Raw genomic sequence first — 15,717 nt, 5'->3', positions numbered from 1 at the left:
TGTAATACTTCCTGCTTCAAATAGTGTAAAAGTACCAAATGAAAGGCACGACCGTCTGTGATGAGGTTATAGGGGGTCAGGGTGATGCAAGAACTGCTCTCTACAAGCTAAAGCTCTGTGTACCACTGAAAAAGGGCACATCTTCCTCATGCTCCCTAGTGCAGGTTAAATTACAGGCAAACAGTCTGTCACGACACTATAAACTCGCATGCACTGCATAGAGAGGAAGAAAAGCTCACACAAGAGGGGGCTTTAGCAGCAAATCTTATTTGGATTCAAAGCGTACAAATCTATGTAGATTTAGTTTTTTTTCCTCACAGATGTGGTTTAGCTCAATCAGGTTGGCTGGAAATAATCTGTGAAAAGCTATTTTCTAGCAACTTCAATGAGTTTCAGTTAGATTTCAGTATGAGCTTTGGCGCGGGCCTCTGCAGGGCTTTTATGTTATTGCTCTGAAGTTATTCCAGTGTTGATATCTCCTATGTGTTCACGTTCACGGTCCTCTCGGAAGACTGTTTCGATCTCAAGTGTTTGGCAGTCTAAGGCAGGTTTCCTCTGGAGAATTTCTCCATATGTGTCTTAATTCACTGTTCTGTTGATTTCAAGCCTCCCCCATAAGATGCTGTAATCAACCCGCTTCACAGGAAAATCTGTTAGATGGCAGCTCAGCTTTTTGTCTCTTGCCATGTGAAATGCCTTTCATGAAACCAGGCTGTTATATACAACTTTTTTTTTTAAAAGAGTTTATTTTTAAACTCGTTTTTTTTTTCTCTCTCTAAATGATTAGGTGTCGCAGCCGTCCCGGCGCAGTATACACGTACTGAGATCGACACTTCGACCGAAGGACTATGTTTTGTAAGGGTTTATGTAACTCATCTCAAGCCGTTAGACTTCCAATACATTTGTAATAAATGTAAATAGAGAAAAAACCTGTTTAAATTCCAAGTAGGATTCGAAAAAAAAAGTAGAAATAAAAAGTATAATATTAACTAAATTTACTCTGAATATGCTGCCTCTAAACTTTACAGTATTTGTTTTTAAAAAATGTTACTTTCCGGGTTCCGGGTACTTTTCTAAATCACCTTACTTATTTGTGGACTATCTGCTATGTTTATATTGGATTATATTTGTTTTTATTTTGTGATTTGTCATGCAAACTTGCTTATTTAGGCATAAAAAAGTTTTATTTTGAAATAAAATTTTAGGAACATTGCAAAAAAATGTAAATATTTATGATATTAATGTGTAATAAAGGTAAAGGCATTAAAAGCACTGACTGGGCTTGAAATCTATTCTTTTCATTTAAATAAAAGCATGGAGATGTGAAGTATAGAGTATATAGTATATTGTATAGAGTACATCGTATATTGTATAGAGTATAGAGTACATAGTATATTGTATAGAGTATATAGTATATTGTACATTATAGAGTACATTGTATATTGTATAGAGTATATTGTATAGAGTATATAGTATATTGTATAGAGTATAGAGTATATAGTATAGAGTATACTGTATAGAGTATATAGTATATTGTATCGAGTATAGATTATAGAGTATAGAGTATATATATATACTATATATAGTATAGCCAGGGTGATGCGGCTAAGTTTAGTGTTTCGCCGTGACACAGGACGTTGATGTTTAAGGTCAAACGATGCTCCAAACATCATGAAACTTGCATCATGCACCAACTTTCATTAGTTTTTGAAGATGTTAAAGCCACCACCAAAATACGTTTTCTTTCTTTTCTTAATTTCCATGGGATCAGATTTCCTTTTCCTTTTGTGGTCACTGTTTTCCATTGCTGGAATCACTTTAACACACACAAACCCCTCATTTAAATACAGCAATTTGCACCTGATTTCAATGACACAATTACTCAGTAAATCACCCGCAAAACAGGTGCAAAACATTTTTGGGGAAGGAACACACAATTTAGTACCTTTATTTGAGATGTGTTTTATATGACAGTCAAACTGTCTTATAAAGTTACATCACTTGTGACTCTTTCTGCATCTTTGAACCAAACTATTTCCAGCTATTTCTGTGATATGCTGTATACTTACAAGGAATAGGAAGTGCTTGCATATGCCTTTTGTCTTCATAGTATAAAAAAATTTAAAAAAAATAAAAAAGTTTTTCCTGGACTCGTAATTTTTGCCAATTGCCACAATTTTACCAGATAAGTCACCAAACCTTTATAAATTGCATCACAATCTACATAAAATTTCATATAATCTATCTAATAGTTATTGAGACATTTCACCGTGGACCAACTATGTCAGGAAACATGCGCTGGTTCCAATTTCCTCTTTAATAAGTTTTATATTATTACAGGTGAATATCTTTGAGTTTAAGGATGTCCCTTTGGGAATCACAATGGGCATTTTGCACTGTTTTCAGACTTTTAAAAAACTAAAACTAATTTTGTTTCATCCATAATGAAGACAGTAAAGAGCTGCAGCACTTGCAGATGCTGTTTACTCAAAGCAATACAATATGCCGATTTTACAAAGAGAGAATGTTAATGTCTTCTGTTCATTCAATTACTTTTTCTATGACTACCATTTTCCTATTTTCACTGGCTGTATGTGTAAGACATGCTCTACACATAAGGCAGTTTTCATAGCCTGTTCTTTAGTAATACTGCTGTCTCCAACAGAAAAACAAGGTTTGACCTATAAGGCCTTTATTATTGGTCTCGTGAATATACACAACAACTGACACAGTAATAAACATTTGTGTTATACTTTCATTTTCCGATCAGCTCACATATATAGACAACAGCACGAACAGCAGCTCAGGAAAAGATTAGTGCTGCTGGCTATGACCGAAGTTATATGAGGAAACCGTACATCCAAGTGGCCATCCGTTTTGAAGTTTTGCTTGCCTGGAAGCCAGGCCTCGCCTCTCTTCCCCCTGTAGCACCACATATGGGATGCAAGCCAGTCTGGACGCCCCAGGAAAGGAAGAAGGAGGCACTTGGCAGCTCACAGCTGATCCTCACAGAACTGCTGCCTTCACTGGCTATGTCCAATGGCCGCTGTCTATTCTCGGATTAGCAGGCGGTGTTGTGATAAAGTGAAGGATTCTCAATATGTCAATGACTGACGGAAATCCAAGAATAACTATAAAAGCAGCAGCCTGCACCAACAGGAGGCCATGACACCACACAGCAATAAGAGCAGAGGGAGTCAGAGTTCATCTGAGGGGAAGATGACTTGAAGGGCTTTCTGTACTGCTGCCAGGAACATAAAGCAAGGTCATCTAAGTCCTTTTAAATTTGAAACTCTCTTAAATGAGTTTCACTGTGTTTACTGTTACTACAGATGATTAGAAAGATCAGGCAGAGAAGGTTTGTCGTCAGAAGGACTGTGAAAATATTGTTTTGCTTTTGTTAAAAAAAAAAAGAAAAACTCCTGCAGTCATTCCCACAGTGAAACTTGTTTCGTTTTTTTATTGTTATTATTTTTGCTGGACTTTAAAACATATTTTCCACTCCATGTGAATCATTTGCCCTGACATGTGCTGTACATATACATTTTCTAAAATCTTGAGACGGTACACTGTACAACATTCAAAAAAGTTATTCCTTGCAAACGTCCTCACACATAATGTACTGCGTTCCACAGTGAGTTTTTATGAGGGAAAATAATGGTAAAATAAGCACAATGTGAATGTAAATTCTGCAAAAGGTACATGATTCTTTCATCACTGCTTCAAGGTCTTCTGGCGCAAGAGAAAAGAGGATGTTTTCAAAGAGACAGGCTGACCTGAACAAATGCAGAATTTAGTGATGCATTTATTTTGAAGGTCTTTAGGGATTATTAGCAGGCTGGGAAAGGAAACTGAAAAAGATTCTTTCTCTGCGGATCATTGAAGTGTTCAATACATTTTACACCAATGTCACGAATAGATATTGCAAATTTGGGGTCTGATGGTAGCAATATGTTAGAGTAAGGAGTCATCAGGGTCAGTATGACTGATCCTCTGGGGTCCGAGAATAACCACAGACTCTCCACTTGTTTATTGTTACGACACTTTTCAGCATCAAAACAAATAGAATCGGGGTTCTGTCTTGAAAAGGGAGTTGCTGTTTTGAAATGTAAAGACTCTTGGTTGAAGTTGTCTGTTAGCAGTAAGGCTGTAGTTTGGTGTTGATCTTCCAAACTGAAACAAGTACCTTTATAAAGTATAACGAATTAATTGGCGGCAAAACTGAAAAAAGTGATGAAATTTGTCACAGGATTGCAAATGGCACATAGTGCTTTCATATTCATAATATACAGAGAGTACCAAGCAGCCTAATAAGTATCAGCCTGATGTTTTTCCAACACGGAGTTCTGTGGCTCTTATTTTGTAGAATATCTCTTCACTCAGAAGTAAAATGATTATGTTCTCTAAGCAGGAAGTGATTAAGAAAAACATCAAGGTTTTATGTAGTGTTTCCTGGTTACCCGGGACTTAACCGGTCTACTGCCAGATCTCTCCAAGTGGAGCTTTGATGAATTCTAATATCTTGAAACATGGTCACAATCCCAAACTGGTCCTGTCTAACAGCACAGTGCAAAATATACAACTTCATCCCAAACACAAGTAACATTTATTGTGTTGGGATTTTTGTGCAGTACCATCTTAAATATGTCTTTGCAATTGTTTTGCAAACTGCAATTAATTTATGAATAATATTTACTTTTAGAGGGACAGCAAATAAAACGGGGTCAATATTTGAAGGCATGTTTCAACTGTATTTGATATTTGCTAAAGTTTTTGCGATTTCAACCGTAAATCATCATGACATTATTTTCTTCACACACAAGAAAACAGTTTGTATATGTATTTAAACATAAGTTTAGGAGGCAGGTGCTTGAAAAGTTTAAGCACTTTGGTGTCAGTGTGCATTTGAGATACACTTAACTGCTGTTACACTGTAACAAAGATGAACATCTGAAATCGAGGCTTAAATCAAGATCTTACCTTCTTAATACTGCAGATGCAACATCAAAGATTTATCATTACTCACTAATTTCCACATGAAGGTATGTCCTGAGATTTTGTGAAAGTGTGGTTATATCTGCCAGTTCAACCCATAATGTATCTGCCACCCTGGAAATCAAGATAGATGGATGGACTACCACAAATACTCCGCATTCAATACAGTTCAGGAAAAGCTGACCATCATGTTTCCTTGTAAGCGGAGGGAGCAGCTCCAGGAGCCGCTATGCCACGAGCGTCCGTGTTCCCATTTACCATCTTTACAGCGGATTCTGGTCCTGAGTCGACCCATCTGTTCCCCTGTGATCAGCTCCAACTGCCTCAGACACACTGCTGAAACCTTGATCTCTGTGCAACAGATGAGTGCAGTGGTATAAACATTAGTGCTGAGAATCAAAGAGGATGATGTTTCTGCAAACTGGAGAAACAAACCCATCAATCAACAGGTGTAAAGTAATGAAAACTAGTGCTCAAAGTCTTTGAGAAATGTGGTGGATGAAATGATTTTCAGCACAACAGTCTCATACCTCGTGGAGTTGCACTAACATCACTGCCGAACACAACTGTAAGAGTAAACTGGTGCTCAAATTGAGGAGCCAATCACAGCGGCCTCTGCCACCCGGGAACCATAGTCAGATTATCGAAACTTTATTTGTAGGCGAAACCAAATGCGTGACCTGAAATATGTCCGTAATAATTTGTGTGCATATATGTACAGCATTTTTGATTTGATTTTTTTGATTTTATACACTTTATTAATCCCTGAGGGGAGATTTCTTCATGTCTTTCATGTACAGTAAATTAAAGTTGAGCTGGAAAATTGTTTTGTAAACTGTGATGGATGATAATTTTTCTACATTCACCTTCATTTTCACCTCCAAAGAAAAGCTAACATGTTTTTTTTTTGTTGTTGTTGTTTTTTGTTTTTTTAAACCTGCCTGACTCTGTCCGTCCAGGGATTGCAAATGAAAAATGAGCTCGAAGCTAAATCTGATACAAAACATCTTCTCCTGATGAGATTATTGTATTTTTAAATGGTCCCTGTTGTAAATAAATATAATAAACTAAACTAAAACTCAGACTTTTTAGGTAAATAGCTGGGCTACTTGGGCTGATGATTAAAATATAATTTCCAATCAAAATGATGTCCAAGACTTTTAAAAGTAAGATTTGTATTACTTGAGCTAAACCAAAGCAATCTTTTTAATGATCAAAAATGACTTCCAGACAAAATTCTTCAAATTTCCACTCACACTTGATGACATTTTCCTTGTTGGTACTTTACGAATATTTCAATGCGCACTTATACTCACTTGAGAAGTTGTTCCAATTCTCGCTTTATCTTCGTCACTACAGGTGGACCCTGATAGGTCATGACAGTGTAGAGCTGAACTAATGAAGCACCAGCACGGATCTTATCCATTGCATCCTGCCCACTGGCCACACCTCCAATTCCAACTATCAGTACTTTACCTACAATAACATGAACAATAGTGAGTTTATTTTATATGTCATGTCTTGATGCTGAGGGGACTAAACATTGACAGAGATATTTAAATACCTTTGGTGAGGCTGTACATCTCTCTGACAGTGCTAGTCGAGAGGTCTTTGAGAGGCTGGCCACTCAGCCCTCCGACCTCAGACTTATGAGAGTCCTGAAGTGTCTCTGGCCTGGACACAGTGGTGTTGGACACCATTAAACCATCCACTCCCAGCTGCAAACACAGAACATACACAGAAGTAAGTGGCTGCATCTACAGGAGCAGAACTGATGTATGGAGGCGAGTAGAGGCCATCTGACTTTCACAGACCTCTAACGTAAAGTGTACTGTCATAAAGAAAGAGTGTCATTAAAATATTTGCTTTTTTTTCCCTCCCTAATGTCTTCTATTAAGGTGCATCTACTCTTCACTCCAATGAGCACAAAAAAACAACTGGAGTTGTAATAAAATTACTAGAGCAGAGTGGAAGAGGGGAGCCAGACCTTTTTAAAGTATTCTGATCAAGCTTGAGGCAGAACATTTTCAGTGTTCTGATAATGCTGAAAATTATAAAGTAAAACGATCAACTGAGACACCACACAAGTGGTTTAAATAATTATGTAGAAAACAGAGGCCCTAAACAATAAATTATTTTTCATAATTTTCCATTTCATTGCTAAACTACTACACACATCACTTTACAAAATACTTTTTTTTTGTTTAAATTAAATCAGGGTCTGATGAAGATCTGCGTTTACATTTTGGACTGAGACTATGTAACATGCAATGAGCCCTTCACAAGACAGCTATATTGTTTTTTTATTTTTATTTTAAATGAATTTATTCTCTGTCCTTCTATTTACCAGATTGATTTTACTTTAACTCCTGAAATATTTTTTTACCTTGTAAAGCACTTGTAGCTTTGATTTGAAAGATGTTCTACAAATATGATTTATTGTTGTTGTTACTAAGGCAATTTTCATGACACTGAAGTCAAATTTGCAGAATGTCATTTGTTCCTGTCAAGCAAGCAGGCAGCTGCACCCTTGCAAAAGGTGTGTGCAGTTTGCATGAGAACATGTGATGTGGGTGTCTCAAGTTACAACAAAACAATTCAGAAACTACAGGTTTAATTCCATATAAGAAGAGCGTGTAAACTTGAAAAGTATTTAATCAGATTGATATTGTAAAAAATGGCAATGAAAGTGAAATGTTTCAATTAAACCTGCAGAGACCCTCTATTCACCATGAATGTAAAGCACAGCAGAAATACAGTATGGCAGTACAAGAGAGAAATTAAACACAGAATTCAAAGAAATTTCATTATAATAAAAATGTAATAAGTTAGTTAAATTCCAACCTCAGTCACAACATCAGCAATGTCTTGTTTGTCCTGGGCAGTGAGGTCAGGAGCGATCTTCACCAGGACCGGAGGTTTGTGTTTTTCCTGCAGTGCATCCCTCTCCTTCAACACCTGAGCAGATTAAATGGGTATCAGGTGAGAAGGCAGAGAGCTACAACTACTTTAAACTAGACAGAAAGACAGTGTGCGGGAGTGGAGTTAAAGTTCAGAGAGTTCAAACTTTTGCCTCTGAATTGATGGATGATGGATTCAACAACAAAAATACAGAGTAGTTACTTAAAATAACAACTTACATCATGTTTAAGAACTCAACACTTAAACAAGTTTTTTTTTTTTTTAAATGCTTTAAACCCTAACAAGCAAATAAATAAATAAATTCTACATTGCCGTAGTTGGTTGTTGAACTAACCCTAAACCTAAACCTAACTTTAACAACAAATCACAGGCAGAGCGTCCCTCTTGCTGATCCAATTCAGCACCAACTGACCTGTTTGAATTCCTAGCAAGTTTTCAGAGTGGTAAGAACGACGTAAACTTGCATCAAACACTTTAATGCCGATTTTTGAGGATGGAAGGCTGAGCAACAGGGCCTGATGGGGAGTTTTCCTTGTGCTCACATTTCCATCAGTGTTGGGTAATTTAGCAAACATTCAGACAGTCCTACCGTGTGTAAGAGCTGGCGGAGCTCAGCCTTCCCCTGCAGATCTCGGAGACCCGGCGTGTTAGGACTGCTGACGTTGACCACCAGGTAGTCAGCCAGCGGGCCGAGCGCTCTCACCCCCTCCGAGTAATCTGCCCCTGCATCCCGGGACAGCTTGTTCTTCCCCAGGTTGATGCCCAGGGGAAGGCCAGCTATAAACACAGACACGCGCACATATGAAAACACACGCACACACAAATAGGGAAGCTGGGATAAACACAAACACAGGCTGCATCATCAGACGCGTGACTCAACTGGGGCAGAGGCTGCCGATGTGCTAAATGGGCTGTGAGCGAGTTTGGAGACACAATAAAACGCGAGACAAGGACAGGTCAAGATCATTAAAATAGAATAAAAATTGTTTTTTAAAAAGAGTCGTTTATTTAACCTCATACACAATCCAGTTCTTAAACTGGATCAGTTATCACGTTTAGAGGAGTTCACAGAATAAAAGGAAGGCCTGCTAACCTTTACTTTGTCCCTGCTGTTCTTCTTCTCTGGCCTTCAGCCTCGTCTGTACTTCTGCCAAACCACAGCTGTTGAATCCATATCTGGACACACACCACAAGCACACGTACACACATTAAGTACAACTTGTTAAATTACAACCTAGGAATATAAATAATCCTACACGCTTCATTCCAGATTCAGGATGTTGAATAATTGCTTATGGGGCAGTTCTTCTATCAGATATCTCTTTGCCTGTTGATGTTCAGCCATCAGTAGATTTTCTGAGGCGCTGTCTTCATTTTAACTGCACATGGATTCTCATGATGGAAGCATGACATTATAATGAGACATGTCTCGTTATAAAGTACAAACTTCACTTTTTGATAACATTGATGCTCCAATTACAACAAGAAACTCACTTTAAGTTCAAAATGAGACACCGAGAGATGTCTTTCCAACGTGGCAGCTCTGCTTTGCTTTGCATGTTTTAAAGTCTCTGCATACGAAGTTCCAAGACTGTTGCGTGCAAACAATGTTTAAACTTTTTCAAACAAAACAATTTGGTTTAATTGTATTGATTTACATACTATACAAATGTGCAGCTTCGTGATGTGCACCAAGTACATAGAAGTTGTTATTCACATGTGCTACTAAGTACTAATAAGTTTCGTTACTTGATCAAAACCAGCGCCTGAGTTACACATGTTTGTGTCAGCAGTGGTCCGAGTGCGATGGGGATGTTTTACGCACCTGAAACTTCAACTTTAAACTGGGTAATCCTCTAATCCTTTTTAAATAAAAAAAATAAAATAAAAAAAATTCTATGGAAAGAGGAATAACTCCAACCAGAGTTTTAGAGCTGCTGGTAAAGCTCAAAATTTACAGGTAAATTTCTGTCATGAAGATAAATCATCATAAATTAACATAATTTCCCAATTTGATTGGGTATAATGGCTGTGGGAAACAAAGTCGAGGCAGATTTCCTTCATTCAGCTCATTCCAAAGTGTAACAAATTAAATCTACAAAGACAATGAGATAAACCTTTATAAATCTGAACCGTACAGCAGAAAACATGTAGGCGAGATAATCTCTTTGAACATACTAAATGAACTGAAAAAGAAGATTATCATTACTGTCGCTTTCAACATAAAAGAAGAATCCTGTGAATCTTTTACTGTTTATTGATAAACTAAAATAGAGGGGGCTTTAGCTACTAAATATGGTAAAAAAGAAGAAATACTTTTAAAGTCACGAAATGTGCACATAAAAGGCATGACTGATTAATAAATTCAGCATCTATGAGCTCCAACGAGCTACAGTTCAAGAAAAATCTGTTAACTTTTGAGGCTGACTCACTGCTTACTAAGCTCTCAATGTAATGACAGCATCAGATCATGTGAGATTAGTAGTGATATTTTTTACACAAATAAATATTTAAACACCATTAAAACAGAAAGAAAAAAGTAAATAAAACAATGTTCATTTAATGTAAAAACACAGTGATAACTTATAAAATACGATTTGTATTGTTACTAACATATATTGTGTATACTCAGCTGCCATTATAAGGTAAACCTAAAACAGCCTTGCAAACACCTCTCTGTATAATACAGTACAATTCACAGTAGCATCAACTCTCTGAGTGGTTAGAAAAGTGATTATAACCTTGCTGACGATAGGATTCATATCTGGCCTGCCAGAGTTTCAACACGGAGCACCAAATAAACTAGAGAGCTTTAGATTTTGTATTCTTTTCAGGGAATTTACTTTCGGTAACGTACCTGTTAATAATTGCGTTATCTGCAGTGAGTCGAAACACGCGTGGTTTGGGGTTCCCCTCCTGAGGTTTGGGAGTAATCGTCCCCACTTCAACGAAGCCAAAACCCACTTTGTACAAGCCGTCTATGGCCTCTCCGTGCTTGTCAAAGCCTGCCGCAATCCCAATAGGGTTTTTGAACTTTAACCCGAGGACGTTCACTTCCTGTGGAGACGTAATAACAAACAGGAGTCAGATGTCATTCTGAGGTTTATAGAAAGTGTCCACTTCACTGAGGATGCAGTGAGGTGACATGCTTACCAAGGATGCAGGGTCCTGGTAGCGGTTCAGGGGAACCAGACCCAGACCGATCATCCTCACTGACAACACGTGCGCTGTCTCTGGCCCCACAATCCTCTGCAGCAGGGGCATCAGCTGGTTGGCATAGAAACGCTCATCTCCAACCACAGTGAGGTAGGAAGCAAAGAGGAGGCTACCTGAGCTGATGACCTTCACAGCCTCTTTTAATTGTTTCTGTTGGCGAGAGCATTATAAAAAAAAAAAAAACATCATGCACAGGATCATGTCAGACATTCATTACTGTGAGTTGGTTAATAGTGAAATAAAAGAATTTATCATGTTTGCAGTGAGCTAATTCCCACAAAAACCTAAGTCTGCATGTGCCGTGTTGAATAAATAGTACAATCGTGTATACAGAAATGCATGGCAGGACATGGCCTTCGCGCTTTATATTACGAGTCCCCAAACACGAGGGCGAGACATCAAGAGAAATGAGCATTATATATACATGTAACCAATTACATTTGTGCTTTTCCAGCTACGACACATCAGACTGTCTGAAAAGGTGTGTTTGAAACATTTGTTGGAGTCTGCTGTGATTCAAGTAACGCACTTTAAACTTGCAGTAAATGTTGTTCCACTGTGGTGACCGCAAGATTGTTATATCATTATCTGTTAAGTTGATGTAGCAAACAAGGGGGAAAACAGTTCCTTATTTAGACATTTAGTAGTAATGGAGCAACATTACTCTTCACTGTCAAGAGTTACTTACAGGAAAAAGACATCATCAGACATACAAACAGTATGTTATATTTTGTGGGTGTAGCACACGTGTAAAATTTCATTGATAATATAAAAAACTTGATGCAGTTGACGACTGTGTCAGAATTTAGTACATTACAGTACATTTTTTGCAGCTCACAGCAGTATTAAAAGAAAAGGATGCATCTTTATAATTCTTTGGAGTTCACTGATCTCAGCAAAGCAGCACCTGACATGACATCAATCAACTAATTGATCAAAATCAGAGCGAATGAAGACATTTTTGGTGAACTGACACGATCACCGGCTGCATGTGCTCCTGTGGTGATATGCAAAGACACCGCAGAGATGAGCTGCAGTGTTTCCCGGTGCAACGTTACTTTCAGTCAGAGCAACCGAGCGAGCCAAAAGGAGCACAAGTGTCGTGGCGACGTCTCAAAACACACAACTCTGCAAAACTACAGATATTACCAGTGTCTCTGACATTACCTTCAATCGTCCCGCCATGGGCGCAGTTTTGTCATTGCATTTAAGGGCACTGAACGCCTTTTCTAACGTGTTACACAAACACGCGCGGGCTCTGTTTCCCCAATAACTTCTCGCGATATTTTAGTACTGGGTTTGGACGGTGACGTACATGCACGGATTCACGGAGCTTCTCAAGACGCAATAAAAAACGGCAGTGAAGGAGTGGTTAATATATAGAATGATTTATTTATTTTAAAGAAAATGTCATTATGATTCACACACAATACTATTTACAATGTTTTTCATGTTAACTGCAAATAAAAAGTGAAGCCTAACTGCTCAGTAGGCAGTAGAAAGCACTTCAGTTTGTGTGACTCTTGGTCCCACCAAGTGATCCCTTCACTTTGCATCTTGTTTGTGTCTAAAGTGATTTTCCTAATGTATTAAGAACATATGCAGAGTTTTTCTGGAGCAGCCTCTCTGATTGTCATGTGACGAATCCAAGTGACCTTAGTCAGTTTTGTTCCAGCCACTGTCCACGCAGGACTATTCGCTTTAGCTCCCAACATTATGAGAACAATGGACATGTTACTCAGGACATCCGTCTTTTTGTGGATTTCACTTGGATTACTATCTGTCCCTGAGAAGTCCGAGGCCTTTCTGAGCAACGACACCCCGGCACTGTGTGAATTTGTTTTCAGAAATGTCTGTTTGGAGTTTGTTGGGCAAACGACAACCTGGTCACAGGCCAGGAGCAGCTGTGAAAGTCAAGGAGGGGAGCTCCTGAGAGTGATGACCAACCCGATCAAAGTCTTCCTGAGCAACATCACCAGAAAGGAAAAAATCATTGATTTCACTTGGTGGCTCGGAGAGGGGGTCCAAGGGGATAACCAGGAACCCACTAAAAGTAAGTGAATTACAGGTTTATCTTGTAGGTGTTGGATATGTTTTCTTTTCTTTTCTTTTTTTTTTTTTTTTAAAGTTTATTGTGTTTTAAGTTTGTGGTCTTTAAGCACAAGAAGTATCTACTTCATAACCCCTGCTATGGGCTTTACATGGAGTGGTGGACAGTTCAACCAGGGAAAAAAATGACTTTTAGGTTGTTTGATTTGATTAATCACCGGAGGCCTAATGGCTGAAGACTATTCATTAAGAAGAAATGGGCACACATTAGAGAAAAAAAATCTCATATCACCACAAAATTATCTCATGAATTCAAAGGAGGTAGTTGAGTAAGGTAGGGTTTCATTTGAATTTTCGGGATGAAGGTACCAACCCAATCTTCATTTAAATAGTTTTGAATACGTTTCCTTAAAGGATAAAAAACAAAAAAAAAATTAAACATACTGTCATGTAACAAAATGAAGAAAACTTCAAAATAACACTGTTGATCCATTAATTTTTTTTAAAAAGAAAGGAAAAAAAAAGTCCCCTTGGGGATTAATAAAGTAACTATCTATCTATCTAAAATATTTACCTGGCAAAAATGCCAAATATTTTCTGCTTTCAGCTCCAGGATTTCATTTGTTGCATCTGCATGTATTACAAAATATGTTATTAGAATGTTGATCACTGGTCCAACAAAACAATCACTGTGAACACCCTTGCAATAGCCTATACCCATTTTTTTTTTTTTTTTTTTACCGTTTTTTGACAGTAATTGATTAGTCGGGAAAATAATTGACAGATTAATTGTGCGATTTCCTAATGCTCTTTGTGTGTGTGTTTGTGCACACACACTTCTTTTTATAGCGGAAAATGGTGATGTTTCAAAGGACTTCTGCACATACATGAAGCTGAATCCTCTTCAGCTCAAGACATCAGACTGTAACCAGAGACGAGGCTTCCTCTGCACCCACAGTATGTGAAACCTCCTAGACACTGCGCTAACTCTTTCTTTCCTTCATGTCTTCCTTTCCTTTTCTTTCATTTATCACACCCCGGTGAAGTTTATTTACATCTCCCTTTATATTTACTTTGCTGTTTGTTAAACGTGTCATTATTGTTTTTAAAGTTTTGCGATCTCCATCAAGCTCAAAGGTAAGAAATACATTTCACATATTTTTCAGTAAGAAGCCACACAAACAGAAAATGTTCAATGTGTTCATATTTTCTTTACAGAGTATAATAGTCCCCAGTCATGCAACCCGATCTCGTAAGTTATACTGAAACATTGTGTGTCTCCTTATTCAACAGTCAATAACCATGAAACTAAATTGTGTGCACCTCTCTTTCTTGTTACCTTTCAAACACACACAAACACAAACTTGGATTTTCAGGGCTCAAAAGGAGTATAGGTGCCATGGCTGGAAATGTCATGGACATTGAAAACCTTCTCACGGTGGGAGAAGCCTCATTAATTATACATCCAGAATTTGTGAAGTTGTGAATTACATGAGTGTTGAATTGCACAGAGAATGTAATTTTGTTGAATATACCACAGAGTTTACAAGTGCTGTTTTTCTGAGACAGGAAGCAGACAACGTACTACGTCAAATGGAAACGACAGTAGGGGAGCCGACAAACAACGACATGGTGGGCACCTTTATTTTGGAAAGCCTGTGGGAACTATTACATCGTGATTGCATTATTCACATCCTTCTATAGACTCAGCGTCTCATGCCATGTTAAATTCTATCTGCTTTTCGTTCTCAGAAACAATTTATTGAGTATTTGATGGCAGGCACCAAAGCAATGACTAAAGAGTCCGCTTTACAAAACAACGACACCATCAGTCACATTATTAACTGTAGCATTGCCATCCTGCAAGTCTCAATGGAAAACTGTGACATGGACACCAATCCAAACGACAACGTAAGTCCATGTGTTTATATCAACGTTAACATCACACACATATTAGTGCCATGCCATTGTTGTGGCTCTCACAGTAAGATGATGCAGCTTTTTTTTCTCTCCAGACTTTGTTTGACAATGTTGCTGAGATTTTCCAGACTATTGCTGTGCTGATGGGTACATCCGACACACAGCAAGTCACCATCCAGCACTCAACAGGCACTGTTTATCTGGCCAGGTTGGTATCTTCAATATCACTTGTTTTTCCTTTAAAAACTGTTATTCAAAAATTTGATTTTCCTCCTACCAGCCGCAAAGCAAATGAATTCAGTAATTTGGTGCTGGGCTCTGAGTCAGATGGGGCGTACATAAAGTTCCCCGATTTTAAGGAACTGAGCCCACAGCTTGAAAAGTACGACACAATCACTGCTCAGGTCTGTCTGTGTCATCATCATCATGTTTGTTTGCATCTTTGTTGTCACCTACAAACTTTTTAACAGAGCTTTTTCTTTCCGTTCTTAGATGTCTGCATTCTTAAATAATCCCCATCCATCTGATACCATATCTGGGATGGTTTGCAACATTGTATTGAGCAGCAGATCAGCAAACATTAATTTGTCAAACCTGAAAGAGATGATTGAGGTA

The 15,717-nt window shown here is 38.1% G+C and overlaps 1 protein-coding gene across 1 annotated transcript; it reads right to left on the bottom strand.

Moving 5' to 3' along the window:
* Positions 1-2,457: 2,457 nt before the first annotated feature.
* Positions 2,458-12,394, bottom strand: dhodh (dihydroorotate dehydrogenase). The gene is made up of 9 exons (XM_069697706.1): positions 12,301-12,394; positions 11,071-11,283; positions 10,775-10,974; positions 9,011-9,093; positions 8,507-8,694; positions 7,840-7,953; positions 6,560-6,713; positions 6,312-6,471; positions 2,458-5,346 (listed from the first exon to the last, which is right to left on the bottom strand). The coding sequence occupies exons 1-9, from the start codon at positions 12,316-12,318 to the stop codon at positions 5,259-5,261; spliced, it is 1,218 nt and encodes a 405-aa protein (XP_069553807.1). The 5' UTR covers positions 12,319-12,394; the 3' UTR covers positions 2,458-5,258.
* Between the last annotated feature and the right edge of the window lie 3,323 nt (positions 12,395-15,717).

The sequence above is a fragment of the Brachyistius frenatus genome, unplaced genomic scaffold (genome assembly GCF_029030835.1).
Source record: "Brachyistius frenatus isolate BFR_SWC_R1_liver_20210118 unplaced genomic scaffold, ASM2903083v1 Contig_24, whole genome shotgun sequence".
Taxonomy (NCBI): Eukaryota; Metazoa; Chordata; class Actinopteri; family Embiotocidae; genus Brachyistius; species Brachyistius frenatus.
This window is presented reverse-complemented; position numbering and strand designations above follow the sequence as displayed.